General features: G+C 51.4%; 3 protein-coding genes across 3 annotated transcripts; all 3 read left to right on the top strand.

The window, feature by feature from the left end:
* Positions 1 to 321: 321 nt before the first annotated feature.
* Positions 322 to 2,123, top strand: CI109_105898 (uncharacterized protein; the record flags this gene model as incomplete). The annotated part of the gene is made up of 7 exons (XM_065967746.1): positions 322 to 324; positions 393 to 872; positions 923 to 975; positions 1,035 to 1,681; positions 1,727 to 1,794; positions 1,868 to 1,987; positions 2,043 to 2,123. 7 exons carry the CDS (start codon positions 322 to 324, stop codon positions 2,121 to 2,123), a joined length of 1,452 nt encoding a protein of 483 aa, XP_065823818.1.
* Positions 2,124 to 3,326: 1,203 nt separating this feature from the next.
* CI109_105897 (uncharacterized protein) lies at positions 3,327 to 9,748 on the top strand (the record flags this gene model as incomplete). The annotated part of the gene is made up of 16 exons (XM_065967745.1): positions 3,327 to 3,406; positions 3,455 to 3,503; positions 3,561 to 3,599; positions 3,689 to 4,004; positions 4,265 to 4,691; positions 4,762 to 4,855; positions 4,901 to 4,920; positions 4,971 to 5,143; positions 5,203 to 5,399; positions 5,535 to 5,720; positions 6,315 to 6,350; positions 6,432 to 6,542; positions 6,647 to 6,727; positions 6,798 to 6,836; positions 6,893 to 6,958; positions 7,019 to 9,748. The coding sequence occupies 16 exons, from the start codon at positions 3,327 to 3,329 to the stop codon at positions 9,746 to 9,748; spliced, it is 4,644 nt and encodes a 1,547-aa protein (XP_065823817.1).
* Positions 9,749 to 10,062: 314 nt separating this feature from the next.
* CI109_105896 (uncharacterized protein) lies at positions 10,063 to 11,711 on the top strand (the record flags this gene model as incomplete). Its single annotated transcript, XM_065967744.1, has 3 exons — positions 10,063 to 10,130; positions 10,240 to 10,618; positions 10,671 to 11,711. 3 exons carry the CDS (start codon positions 10,063 to 10,065, stop codon positions 11,709 to 11,711), a joined length of 1,488 nt encoding a protein of 495 aa, XP_065823816.1.
* Between the last annotated feature and the right edge of the window lie 1,147 nt (positions 11,712 to 12,858).

The raw sequence follows: 12,858 nt of genomic DNA, 5'->3' as shown, positions 1-12,858 counted from the left end.
TGATGCCATTGATAATCATATCAGTGGTTTACGGCGTAGAAAAGTTATATACAAGAGTGGGTTGAGTCTGAATGAGATTATGCATCACACTCAACATCTTCGTAGCCAGTATGACCGTCGATATTGCAAGCTCCAAAAACAAACTTGGTCGGGACATTCCCATAAATGCAATCGTAAACAAGGTAAAGTCGGATTCGTTGTGTCGTATGCATCCAGCTAATGGAAGCAGGGCGGACGATGGGCTCACCGGGTCTTGATTGCGCTTGAAGAGGCCGGTTTGCCGTATACAGTCACTGAAGTTGATTTGTCGAAAAAACCGAAATGGTGCGTTGAGTGTCTTGAGCTTCCGCTGACATTGGATCAGGCTGCTCGAAGCCAATCCTGCTGGACAGGTGCCCATCCTAGCCGTCGGCAAACCTCCGATCTATCTGACCGAATCTGCCGATATCGTCGAATACATCGTTCAAAGCGTTCCAGAATTACAGCCTATCGGTGATTTCCAGCGCGCTCAGTCGTCGCACTTTTCAAGAGTCGCACTCAGAACTTTGCAACCAGAGCTGCTTCCGGTTATCGGCAAACGACTCACAACCGCAGAGCAGGAAGTGTATCACGAACGACAACTGGAAGCTATTTTTACCACTCAGAACTTGATGCATCCTGAAGGGCCGTTTGTGCTAGGTTCCAAGCTTACTATCGCGGACATTTTGATTGCGCCCTTCGTTGGCCGTCTCTACGCATACGGCAAACACGGAATCGCTCCTGCGGGGAAGCGAACTTTCGAGACAATCAACACAGACCCACGATACGCACGATTCCTGAAGTATGTCTTGGCGATCACCGCTCGAGACAGCTGGAAAAGCACCTGGGATGAGGTGAGTATGCATTAACAGTTGTGATGACAAGCTGACGTGCGTGCAATTAGGACTTTTCCATCGGACGACTTACCGCAAAGATAGCAGAAGCCGAGCTCAGTCAGTCAGAGACATCGCCCAAGTAGTGAGTACTATTTAGTGAACAATCTCGCTCATGTGTAGTCCCCGATTCTTGCCTGAGCCATTTGACCCAAACGAGGTGTTCCCCGATCCCGAGCCCTTCGAACACGAGGATCCAGGAAATCGCGCCGATCCAGCCTTTCCCGAGCTTCTCCCTCCCGGCGTCGAGGTTGAACACTTGACACCTGTCATCGGCACAGAAGTCACTGGGATCCAGCTTAGCGAGCTGACGTCGGAGGGTCGTGATCAGTTATCCCGTTTCGTCTCGGAAAGAGGGGTCGTCGTCTTCAGAAAACAGAACTTTAAAGACATTGAGCCTGAAGACCAGCTCAAGTTTATCCGTCACTTTGGTCCGCATTACCTTCACCCGTCCGATCGACACCCAAAAGACCTACCTCAGTATTATTCCATTTTCCAGGATGCAAAGGAAAAGTCGGTCAACAATTCGGTAAACGTCATTGCCAACCACCTCACCAGCGTAACCTGGCACACCGATGGGTCGTCCGAACTCAACCCCCCAGGGATCACCCTCCTGTTCGTTCTCGAAACACCCAGGAACGGCGGTGGAGACACCCTTTACACCTCGACTGTTGAAGCGTACGAAAGACTGTCGCCAGAGTTCCAGAAACGGCTCGAGGGGTTGGAAGCTGAGCATTATCTGCCGTACAATCCTCGTCGCAGAGAAGCGCGTGAGTAGCCTGTATGTACGTTTGACCATCGCTGACAACACACAGCGCGCAACGTTCATCCAATCGTACGAACCCATCCGGTCACGGGCAAGAAATGCTTGTTCGTCAATGAAGTAAGTTATACATTCTATGACCACCGCTGACGATGCATAGGTGATTACGCAAAAAGTTGTCGGGTACAGAAAGGAGGAGAGCGACAATCTGTTGTGTTTCTTGACTGGACACATCGCCAGAGGTCAGGACTTTGCCTGTAGGGTCAAATGGGAAGCTGGGAGCGTGGTGGTGTGGGACAACCGGTCAACTCAGGTGAGTCTTTCGGCAAGAAGGGGTTGAATGGTGCTGACTGACTCCGATAATTCAGCACACCGCGACGACCAACTTCCCGTCGGATGAACGACGCCATTTGTGCCGGATCACCTCGTTGGCGGAGAGACCGGTATGAGGTGTAAGCGGTGGTTGTAAGCATGGGTGGTTGTTGTCATCATAGCAGGTCGAGTCGATACATATGTACAAAGTTGAGAATCGCTATGCAACGCATTGCATATTGAGACAATACTTTCCCTATCCTTTCATCACTACATCCTTTCACGTCATATCAATTTCTACAACAAAGTGATGCATTAACCTATGCATTTAATCAAGCACGACTTACAAGCATATGATATACGACATCGGTCAGAACATGCACGGTACACATCACCAAACTCGCCATCACTCAAATTCCCCCTTTTCACCTCATTAAACGTCAAAAACTAGCTCCAATCGCCAGCAACTCTTGGTCGACGGAAGTGAAGAAAGTCTGTATGGATAACATGGCGTTGAGATGATGGAAAAATGCTTGGAGGGATGAATCGGGGAGGCAAGCACATCACCGTGTAGTGAGTTCATCATGATTGATATCCTACACTCCCCTTATAATCTGCCCGTTGTAATTCGCACAAACCGTGCTGGCTTCGTCAAACGTATTTGCCTAGCTGATACTCAATCTCGTAGCTGGAATCAGTAAGCCGAAGCACAAGGTATCTGGATGATTTCAACACCGCGACTTCACCTCGACATCACATTGTCCTATCCCTCCCCTCTATACAAGCTTACCTCGACAGTTTTGCCACCGCCGAACAGACCGACGGACCATCAATTTGATCAAAGAAAAGCTGCTTGACATGATCAAGGTGGATACCGATTGGCTGGTCTTCCCGAATTCGTCTTAGAAGGAGATACGAATTGTGGAGTCACTGCAACGGAAGCGGCGAGAAGGAAGTGAAATTCGAGTGAGATTTGCATTGTATACATGCAGCACCAGTGCACGGCTAGGCAGGCAGCGACCATACGATACTCCTCGTACGTTCTCGGGCCATCTGACGCTACGTTGCATGCGTGAAATGAATTTGCGGCTCAAAATGTATCATTTGCAAGTCATGTGTCCGATATATCGAATTGAAGCCGTTGAACCAACTAAAGTCTTTTCTTATCAGTTCGGGAGCATGCTCCGTTAACAATTCATCTTTATCAATCGCGTTATCGATGTGACATCACGTCATTGTTGCATTTGCAAATGATGTGTAAAGTCATTCTCATGTTATCGCTCAGTCATAAACCATTAAAAGCATCAACTTCAGCGATCTATTCAACCAGTCGTGTCGACATGTCGGACTCTGAAGCAGGACCGTCAAGGAGGCGTAAAGCACAGCGAGCGTGTGACTCGTGTCGTAGGAGGAAGCTTAGGTGAGAGAGCTCAAGCGATCTCGCGCTGTCTACTAACACCGACCTCAGATGTGACTTTAACGACTCGTCAATTGATGTGTGTCGATCTTGTCACCTGGTACGTCCCATATATCATACATAGACATGTCACATCCACACGGCTGATCGTATACAGTCTGGCAGACGATGTGAATCCACACAACCGGCTAAAATAGTAAGCGAGTCTGGCCTTACTGTCGCTGACACACATAGGACAAACGCAGACTCCGTGTACTCGTTGACCGGGCGACCACATCGGAGCAGAAGCAGAATGTAGCACGGCAGATCGCCCTACGCGGCGTACATATGGCAGCGAACGACGTGGAGCGTTCAAGGAGTGGAAGGAATTCGGCTTCAGGAGACCCATTCACGCTGGTGGCGAGATTGACGGAGAATCCCCGGCAGGAAGAAGAGGGCGCAGAGCGGGAACGGAGCGATCGAGGTGTGGGCGAGAGGGCGTTCGTTGTCGATCACACACGGTATGAAGAACACCCGATTCCTCCATCATCACTTCCAATTCATACGAATACTTCAAACACTCTGAATCTGAAAACGAGCGGCGTCGATCTCCGACACCAAGGTAGGTACCGTGCCTATTCAACGCCCGCTGACGATTCAAAGGACCAACTGCGGCTGCGACTATTCTATCCGACGTTTTGGACGGCCTGGCGGTAGCTCAACATGATCGACTGTACGGCTCATTTCGCATCACCGACGATCGGGTATTCGGAAGTGATGCGGCGCATTTGTCAAAAGAGCAACAGATTACGCAGCAGCAACTGAGGGAGGATATCATTCTAAATCGTGAGTTCGCCATGGCGGTAAAATACTAACGCGAAGTCATCTCTTTCTACAAAACCCACATCGCCCCAATCAACCCCATCATCCCTCCCCATCGTGTCATGGCTGTGATCGATGCGACACCCCAGATCCTCCCCTCTATACTGGCAGTTGCAGCACTGTCGCGACAAGTACCATTCGCGGTTTACTCGAGTATTCGGTCGCGTCTCGCCCGGCAGCTGGCTGAGAATGTCGCCAGTGTATCTACCTTACTGCACATTCAGATCATGCTGATCTCCGGCATGTCGCATGAGATACACGGCGACACCAACATGGAAGGAGGATCCAGCTGTTGGCTCCGAGTCGGCTCTGCTATTCGACAAGCGCAAGATATCGGACTACATCGACTTGACGAGCGGCATTGGTCAGCAGAAGCGTACGCTGATAGAGCTAGAATCTGGATTGGATGCGTTATTATGGACCGATGGTGAGTTCAGAGCGCTTAGGACTTTGTCTTATCGTCCCAGGTACGCGGGAGCATTTGGTCTCCCATTCAGCATCCATCTTGGCGACTGCGAGGATCCTTCTGCGAATCAAAGTCTTTTGCAAACACCAGACGACTCGCACGGGTTTCAGGCTCAGCTGTATCAAGTAAGTGACCAAGTAACGGACCGACTGACATGTCCTCCAGCTCAGCTGTCTGCTGGGAACCGTCAGTGAGTCGTTCTATCAAATCACAGAATTATACACGCTGATACTGCGCCAGTGCGTACGCTGTATCGCCCCAGGGCGTTGCAACAATGTACCGATCGGGAGCTGGTGAATCTGCAGACGGATATCGACAATTTTGTCGACTCGGTACCAGAAGAGTTCTCCTTTGTAGGCATGACGACCTCGACGCAGGGTGGGATTTTGGCCTTGACTATAGCTTGCACCGAGGTGTGTGTGTGTGTGTGTTGATTCGCTCACTGCGCACTTCCCGGCTGATCATCTCCCAGACAATCTTTTACAGACCATTCGTCAAGCTGAACCGGAATCTCCCACAACATATCACTTTTCAACCCACTCCCACGCGATGGTTCCAGGTGGTCATGCGGTCGAGACTCGCGATATCGTGGATGTCAAAGCACGGCGACGTTCCACTCGATTGCTGGTTACTCGTGAAATATGCTATGACATACGCGGCGCTCTCTCAGTGAGTCAACAATATATTACATCCGACTGACGCAACAGATATTACCACTACACCGCGGAGAGGGATACCGAGTCGCTCGCGTCCTTGCGACTGGCAAAGGAGGTAATGAATCGCTGGGCTCTGGGTCACAATCAGGCCGAGCCGATAGCAACCCGCGCAAAGATCGCCGATATCGTAAATGTGATATATCAAGCCGCAGTCGACTTGCCTAGCGGTAAAACTCAGACGTCGTTCACACGTACGCCCGAACAAAATACGTTCACCCAAGGGACAACAAGTATAGACGACATGCGTAGTTCGGGTGGCATATCCACAACGCCAGTGGGTCAAAGCGATGTCGATCTTACAGTAGATCCAGTCAGCCTGACAGATACATCGACGTTGGATGACTGGCTGGCGGATTTGTTTCGGCAGCACGAAGCCACTCCGACGAGCAGTCACGACGTGGGGGTTTGAAACGGGACATAGGGGAAAGATAAGAGGGTGTGGACAATCGTAGCAGTAGTGAGCTGTGTTGTCATTATACGCTTGTATATGTATCTGTAGTGTTTGTCGCACTCGCACAGCGGTTTCTGAACCTATCTGGTCACGACAAATCCCCCTTTCCACCACACAACCTTTCTCCCGCTGTACGGAAAGCCTGGGCAGGCCACGTGGCTTTTTCCCCGCGTTACAACCTTTCTACGTAAGAAAATCCCCGAACCCTATGAGACGTCCTCCTCCCGAGCCATACAACTTTGACCTCACGTGATGTCTTCGGCTGATTGATTCTGGCTACTTGCCTGCATACGTAATCAATGCATTGTGCCAGTAAGCAATTGTTGAAGTGCGTACCTTGTTCATTTCAAGCTTCAACCGGGGATTTTTGTAAAGCTGACGATACCGGGACTTTTTTTCCCGGGAAAATTGTCCCAGGGATATGTTCAGGGTGAAGGTCGATCTGAAATTGCCGTAAGTGCGTACAGCTCCATCTGGTTCATCACTACGAACGTTTGATTTGCCTTTGCAGCTAATGGTTCATCTTCTACACAGCAGCACCCGCAACAACAGACCCGGCAACACCAAGAGCTTCGGCAACAACCTGACCAAGATGTCTCCCTGTCTCAATCTCCTGGTTTACAAGAACGTTCAACACCGCCCCTTGTGAGTTTGCTTGGGCCCCTCGTTCCTCATCTCGTTTCCGTCACACCTCGATAAGCTTTACGATCATTGTGAGATATTCGCTGATCCTGGTCATTGCGCCACAGGATGCATCGGATGATATTGTTGTCGACTCGGAGCAGGAAGACATCGGCGCTTTTAGAAATACCATTCCCTTTCCACCCCTCGTAAGTTGTCTAAATTTTTAAAAACCCTTGAATTGTGACGTCCTAACGCTTATACTAGTTTCCCCATCAGCAACAACCAACCGCCAGATCTCGCAGACATGTAAATGTGGTGAGTACCTACTCTCTACCGCCTGATACAACGCTAACTGTGCTTCCTGTCCTCAGCGGTCTCGGCCAAAAGTCGCGTCTTTGCCTGCTTCTACCCCCAAATCTCCTACCTCTCCACTCGCGGTACGTCTGGTTGGCAAAGTGTTAGAGTCCAATCCTCAAAACCTGACTATCTGATATTAGGCGAGGACTCATCGCGGCACAATCTCCATTTCTGGGACCCCTCCGAATCGTCCCCGTCGCAGCTCCCGTCGTCCGCCTCCCCCTCCTCCTCGTCCGATCAATGAGGGCGCTCTAGCCATCCCTCGTCGCCACTCACCTCCTTCTACTGCTACCCGTGACCGCTTTGATCAGGAAGGCCAGTCGCCTCGGCGACGTCGGATCGAGTCGTATAATCCTCCCAATTCCCCTCGACAATCATTGCCCGATCGACCCTCTTCTGCACCTCTTTTTGCTCCACCTCTTTCTCCTTCTCGCCCGCGCATCCTCGTTTCGGCAACTTCCCAAGTCCACAATGACGATTTCCCGTCTCTCGCCCAACTTCCACGATCTACAAATCCCCCGAACTTCATTCCTGATTCCATCCCCGCCTCATCTCCCCCACTCGACCCTGCTGAGGTCCCCTCCAAATCTAAGCTTGACCAGATCACGATCCTGGAAGAAAGGGTGAGGGGGTTGCGTTATGAGCTTGACAGACTTCGAGGGTCGGAGCTTTATCACCTGCAGACGGAACAGGGATGGGTTGATAAAGGGAATGCGAACCTTGAGAAGGTGCTGAAGATGCAGGAAGAAGCAAAGATAGAGCAAGATCGGTTGAGTGCGGAACGGGTCAACCTGTACATGGAGAGATCGAAGGTTGATGCGGATAGGGAGAAGACCAATGAGCGACTTGGCCAGATCGGAAAACTAGACGATCTTTTCACCACGAGGGTGAATGCGCTCGTAAAAGAGGGGGAGAACAAGGTGGCAGACTTGCAAGGGGAACTGGGCAAAGCCAAATCGACGGCCCAACACTACGAGACGATGCGTTTGATCCGGGAGAACGAGCTGGAGAAATTGAAGTTGGAATTGAAGAACGCACGCGTTCAAACGACGGCTGCCGTGAGCGAGAGCGCGGGTCTACGTCAGAGGGTGGAACAATTGGAGAAGGGAATATCGAAGCTGGAGATAGTTGATGGGACGTTCACCGGTCAAGCTGCTACCGCCATCAATCGTCAAGTCCGATCCAACTTCCTCGACAACCTTTTATCATACTTGCCAGATCTTTCCACAAGGTCAGCAACCCGAGATATGCTACGCCCCCACGTCCGAGAGTTAATGGAAGAAGAGGCAACTGGCGAGAGGATATCGAAGTCTGGGTGGTGGACCAACGCCCTGGACAGGTATGAGCAAGGCGGAGCGACACAGAGAAAGATGGAAGGAATCGCGGGGAGTCCTTGGTTCGCGAAGGCGTTGGCTGGCAATACGACATGGGAGCAGGTCTGGCTGGGAGCTATGCAGAAGAACGCGCAGGACCACCAGTTCGTCACATCAGTCGCAACTTCTCAGACTTTCCTGGTCGAGCTTGCTCAGGCCCTAGCCGGTACACGATCTGCAAAACCCCCCATCGAGATCATCCTCGACAAACTTTTGTCTTCGTCCTCCCTTTCAACCGCCATCTCCCAACAGCTCCTCCAGCCTTCGACCGTCGACCTTGTTCTGGACTCTGGGGAGTTCGCAAACGGACTTATGTCATTTGCAAGGGGCACATTTCTACGCAGAGTCATCGTCGAGGTCGTCACGGCATTTGACTCTGTCAAGAGTCTGTTGGAGGTCGTAGAGATGAAGGATGGGGTGGTAAAGGTAGCGCAACAGGACGAGGTTATGAGAAGCGAGGCATTCAAGGGAGGGATAATCGATGGATTTGGAGACGATGCAGTGAAGCGATCACTTGAAGAACGGGTCAAAGCTTCGGTCGACGATCATTTTGCAACAGAGGACGGGAGGAGGATGCTCGCATCTTTCATCACAAGCGAAACAACTGCAGACGCTATCGTCAAGTCTCCCACCTTCAAGCAATTGATTATTGATATCATCGCCGAATCCTCTATTTCACCTCACACCGCCGCACCGACATTTGCGCCCCGTTCCAGAGTTCCTACCGACGATATTTCCGCCGAGATTCCGCATACCGATACGATCAATACCCAAGACAGATCTCCCACTCCTGATCCATATCCATCCTTACCAATACGTGCCGGACCGCCAATCCCTCCCACCACTCCATCCCCTCCTCCACCTTCATTCGACCTGTATGCTCCCCATGACAACCCCGCTGCCTTCTCTGCATACGAAACTCAAGATACTCAAGACACCATTGCGGGATCCACCCAGCCCGAAAATTCGGTTACCGAACCTCCAGCACCGTTCCCATCGTTCCACGCTTGGACCTTGGGAATGCACCGCGGCCAATACTTGCGTTACCTCGATAATGCTCCTTCTCTTTTCCCAGGTCCGGAACAAACGGCGGTGCTTTCGGAGAGGTACAGGTTGACTTGGGCTGTGGAGGAGATAGCGTCGGAATACCGAGATACTGTTGACCTGCATTTGGCTGGGTTCAAGGAGGGCGTCAACGCCTCGGCCCAGCGCTACGGTATAGACAGCCTGCGTACGGCATTGACCAAGCATTTGATGGGTATAAGCAGGGTAAAGGACAGAGTGGGAGGAAAAGTGGGCACGTGGATGTTTCTGCTACATGAGCTCGCTTCATTGCCAGAAGACGTCGATCCGGGATTGCTGAGGGGGCTTCTGCAGCTTGAAGCGGCGAGGAGAAAAGCTGTGATGGAGGACAGGAATAAGGAGCTATTCAATGTGAAGGTAGAAGCGAGCCAGAGCGGGACTTCTAGGCCACGGAGGTCGTCAGGGCGAGGATAGAGGGTTGTTATATCTTCGATTTGTCATCTTATCTTGCTCTGTCGAGCTAGTTTTCAGCTTAACATTATCAGCCCCCGGGAGTATTTTTCCCGGTCTCCCATTCTCGGTTTTCTCCTATCTCCCGGGAATTCCCTTGGGAGTTTTGCCTCTTATCTGCGATTTCCCGTTTCAAAATCACGATTACATAATCGCCACCTGCCCACCTCGTTTCAACCTCGTCACTTATCATCTCGACTCCTCATCTTCCTTTTCACATCAAGTTTGTTTATGACTACCCAATACGATACCGATCATGACCAGCATTCGGACCAAACATGACACAAACTCATGCAGTAGGAAACAAAGAGGCAATACTGGGGAACTTCCTGACGAGCGGGCTTGAGTGAGTACTCTGCTTCATACGCTACCTTTTACGCTGTCGTGTCCCGATGTTGTCGTCTTCAACTCCGATCCAGTGGTTTCGACATTTGTTGACCATCTGACCAACTCAGAGTGACAGAGCCCTGGCGATGCTGGGCGACTTCGACGTTGAACATCCCCTGCTTCCTTACGGTACTTCCTACCATCAAATCCCTACCCGACGCTGCACAAATCGACTTTCCTCAATGTTTCTTCTGCAACTCGTACCTGGTGATGCATTGTAGCTTGCCATCGCTGATAGTCCGCCTCGAGCACCGTGGAACGATAACTTCCACACCCAAACACTTGCTTCAACCTTCGCTCGATGACGACTACGGCGCCCAGGGATTCGGGTTGGATAAGGAGGAGGATATGAACAGGCTTGTTCAATGGAAAGAGAGCGAGAGGGGAAAGAAGAGGATATCACGGTACTTGCGAGCTATTGGATGTGAGACGAACGTACCTGATCAGGTGAGTTCGATTCAATTCATGCTGTTCACTGCTAATCGTTCGTTCATCCCAGCCCATGTCTACCCATTCACGATGTCCTCACCCCTCAACTCCCCTCGTCGACAACCACACCACACTTCCTCCTATCCCGTCGCCGCGAACGCAGAGCTCAGACTGGGACAGCTCCTGCCTAGATATCGAAGCCAACATGAGTGGACGAAGCGAGGAGAGTGGGATCGCAGAGGAGGTGGACTATTCGGGAAGGATCGACCATTCAGGAAGGACCGACCATCCGCATACCCCTGTCTCATCTCCCTCTCTTCAAGCCGACGTCATATCCTACCATGTATTCGGTCTCCCGGCTGATCGAGGATTCACCGGTCTACCTACACCCGATACCAACCTCAACTACATCCCTCTATCGGTTGCTCACCAAGAGTGGACGCTTGTCCGTCGATCATCATCCACCATTGCATCCCTCGACGCTGAGAATGAAGCGGAATGGTCTTATCTCGACACTGAGCTGGCCTGGCAAGCAGTACTACCTCCTCACGACGGGGGCTTGCAGCTGGGGGATCGGAGAATCGCTCAAGGTCCACAAATCAACACACTCCGCTCCGACTTGTCCTCTTCTTCCCCATCTCTCGATTGCACTCGTAAACGTTCATCGATTCCGCTGCTCGAGCAAGTCCCCATCACTCCGATTGTCTTCAATCTCTACCGAATGGGTTGTTGGTCTGCCGGTGCGAAGTGGCCTTCCGACGATACGATCGCCCGCCTCAAATGGGTCAGGATCATCTGGGCACTCGAACCCAGGCCACCTCCAAGCCTATGGATCAAGAACCCCACCGTTATCCATGCCAAACAGACGATGGATCGTTTATGCGACATGAGTGATCCGGCTGCGCTCGATCAAGCGTTCAACAATCGATGGTACCGTTTAGAGGAAGACTCTCTCGGTGTGAGGATCGGGATGTGGGTGTGGGCAAGCATGAGGGTGGACTGGTCGACGCGATTTAGAGCGAAAGCCTGGCTCGTCCTCGCATTCGTTGATTTTGAAGAATTGGCCTGGCAGAGAGTGTTAGCGACGGTTTCTCTGATGGAGGAGGAGTAATTAGTAGCGCATGGCGCTGTGCAACCTTATAGATGTGATCATGTAGCTGTAAGTTTGTTAATCATGCGTGTAAGATTCTGTAGCATACCCTCAATGCATTGATTCTCCCCGTGTTGTCTCCTGGAGCAAATCCCCGCCTTGCCCCTTGGTGATACAAATCCCTGGTAGCGAAAACCCCTTCTTCCCCCCACTTAGGAGAACACTTTCCGTCACTGTGGTAAAATCCCTGTTCGCCCCCCACTTAGGAAAGTATCTTCCTCACCGTAGGAAATCTCCTCCACCATAGCAAATACCCCATCTGCCCCGCATTTAATAGCTATCCACCTGTACTAAAATCCCCTCCCTCCCCCCACTTAGGAGAAATACTCATTATACCGTATCAAATCCCTTTCCCTGCAGTGAAATCCCTCCCGTAGTGAAATCTCTGTGCACCCCCCACTTAGGAAAACCTCACTGTCACCGCCGTCCACCCTTGAAATCCCCTTGTAGGAGAATCCCGTCTACCCCCCACTTAGGAAAATACTCCTCCCACCGTAGCATTCCCGGTCAACGTAACGGAATCTCCCTTTTCCTGATTCCCGTTCCCCTTTCGCCACAGCATTTCACTCGCCTTCACCTCGTCGTCTGCTTGAAGACGTATGCATCAAAGCAACGTAGTACAATGGATAAACATTGTAATTGATGAACAATTGCATGCACTGGATTTATGGAACAATATGCTCATATTACTCACTCCCACTGAGCCGTTCGATCTCCCTTTCCGCTGAATCCAGTTTCCCCTGCAAATATCCAATTGTGCTCATCATCTCCTCTCGTTCTTCTCGGTGTATAGCAGTCAATCGGGAGATTGTTCGCAGCAGTCGCGCACGTTCGGGATCACCAAGTGGTTCCGCTTTCGGTGTGGGAGGGTCGACGACCATTGGAGTGTTGGAGGGGTCGTTCTGGGATATTGTCGACTCTATCTCGTCGTGGGTTAGGGGGTTAGGGGGTTAGGGGGTTAGGGGGTTAGGGGTTAGGGGGTTAGGGGTTAGGGGGTTAGGGGGTTAGGGGTTAGGGGGTTAGGGGGTTAGGGGGTTAGGGGGTTAGGGGTTAGGGGGTTAGGGGTTAGGGGTTAGGGGGTTAGGGGTTAGGGGTTAGGGGTTAGGGG

This window comes from Kwoniella shandongensis, chromosome 11, assembly GCF_008629635.2.
Source record: "Kwoniella shandongensis chromosome 11, complete sequence".
In the NCBI taxonomy this organism is placed as follows: Eukaryota; Fungi; Basidiomycota; class Tremellomycetes; order Tremellales; family Cryptococcaceae; genus Kwoniella; species Kwoniella shandongensis.
Note: the sequence above shows the minus strand (reverse complement) of the source record. Positions and strands in the feature narration are given on the sequence as shown.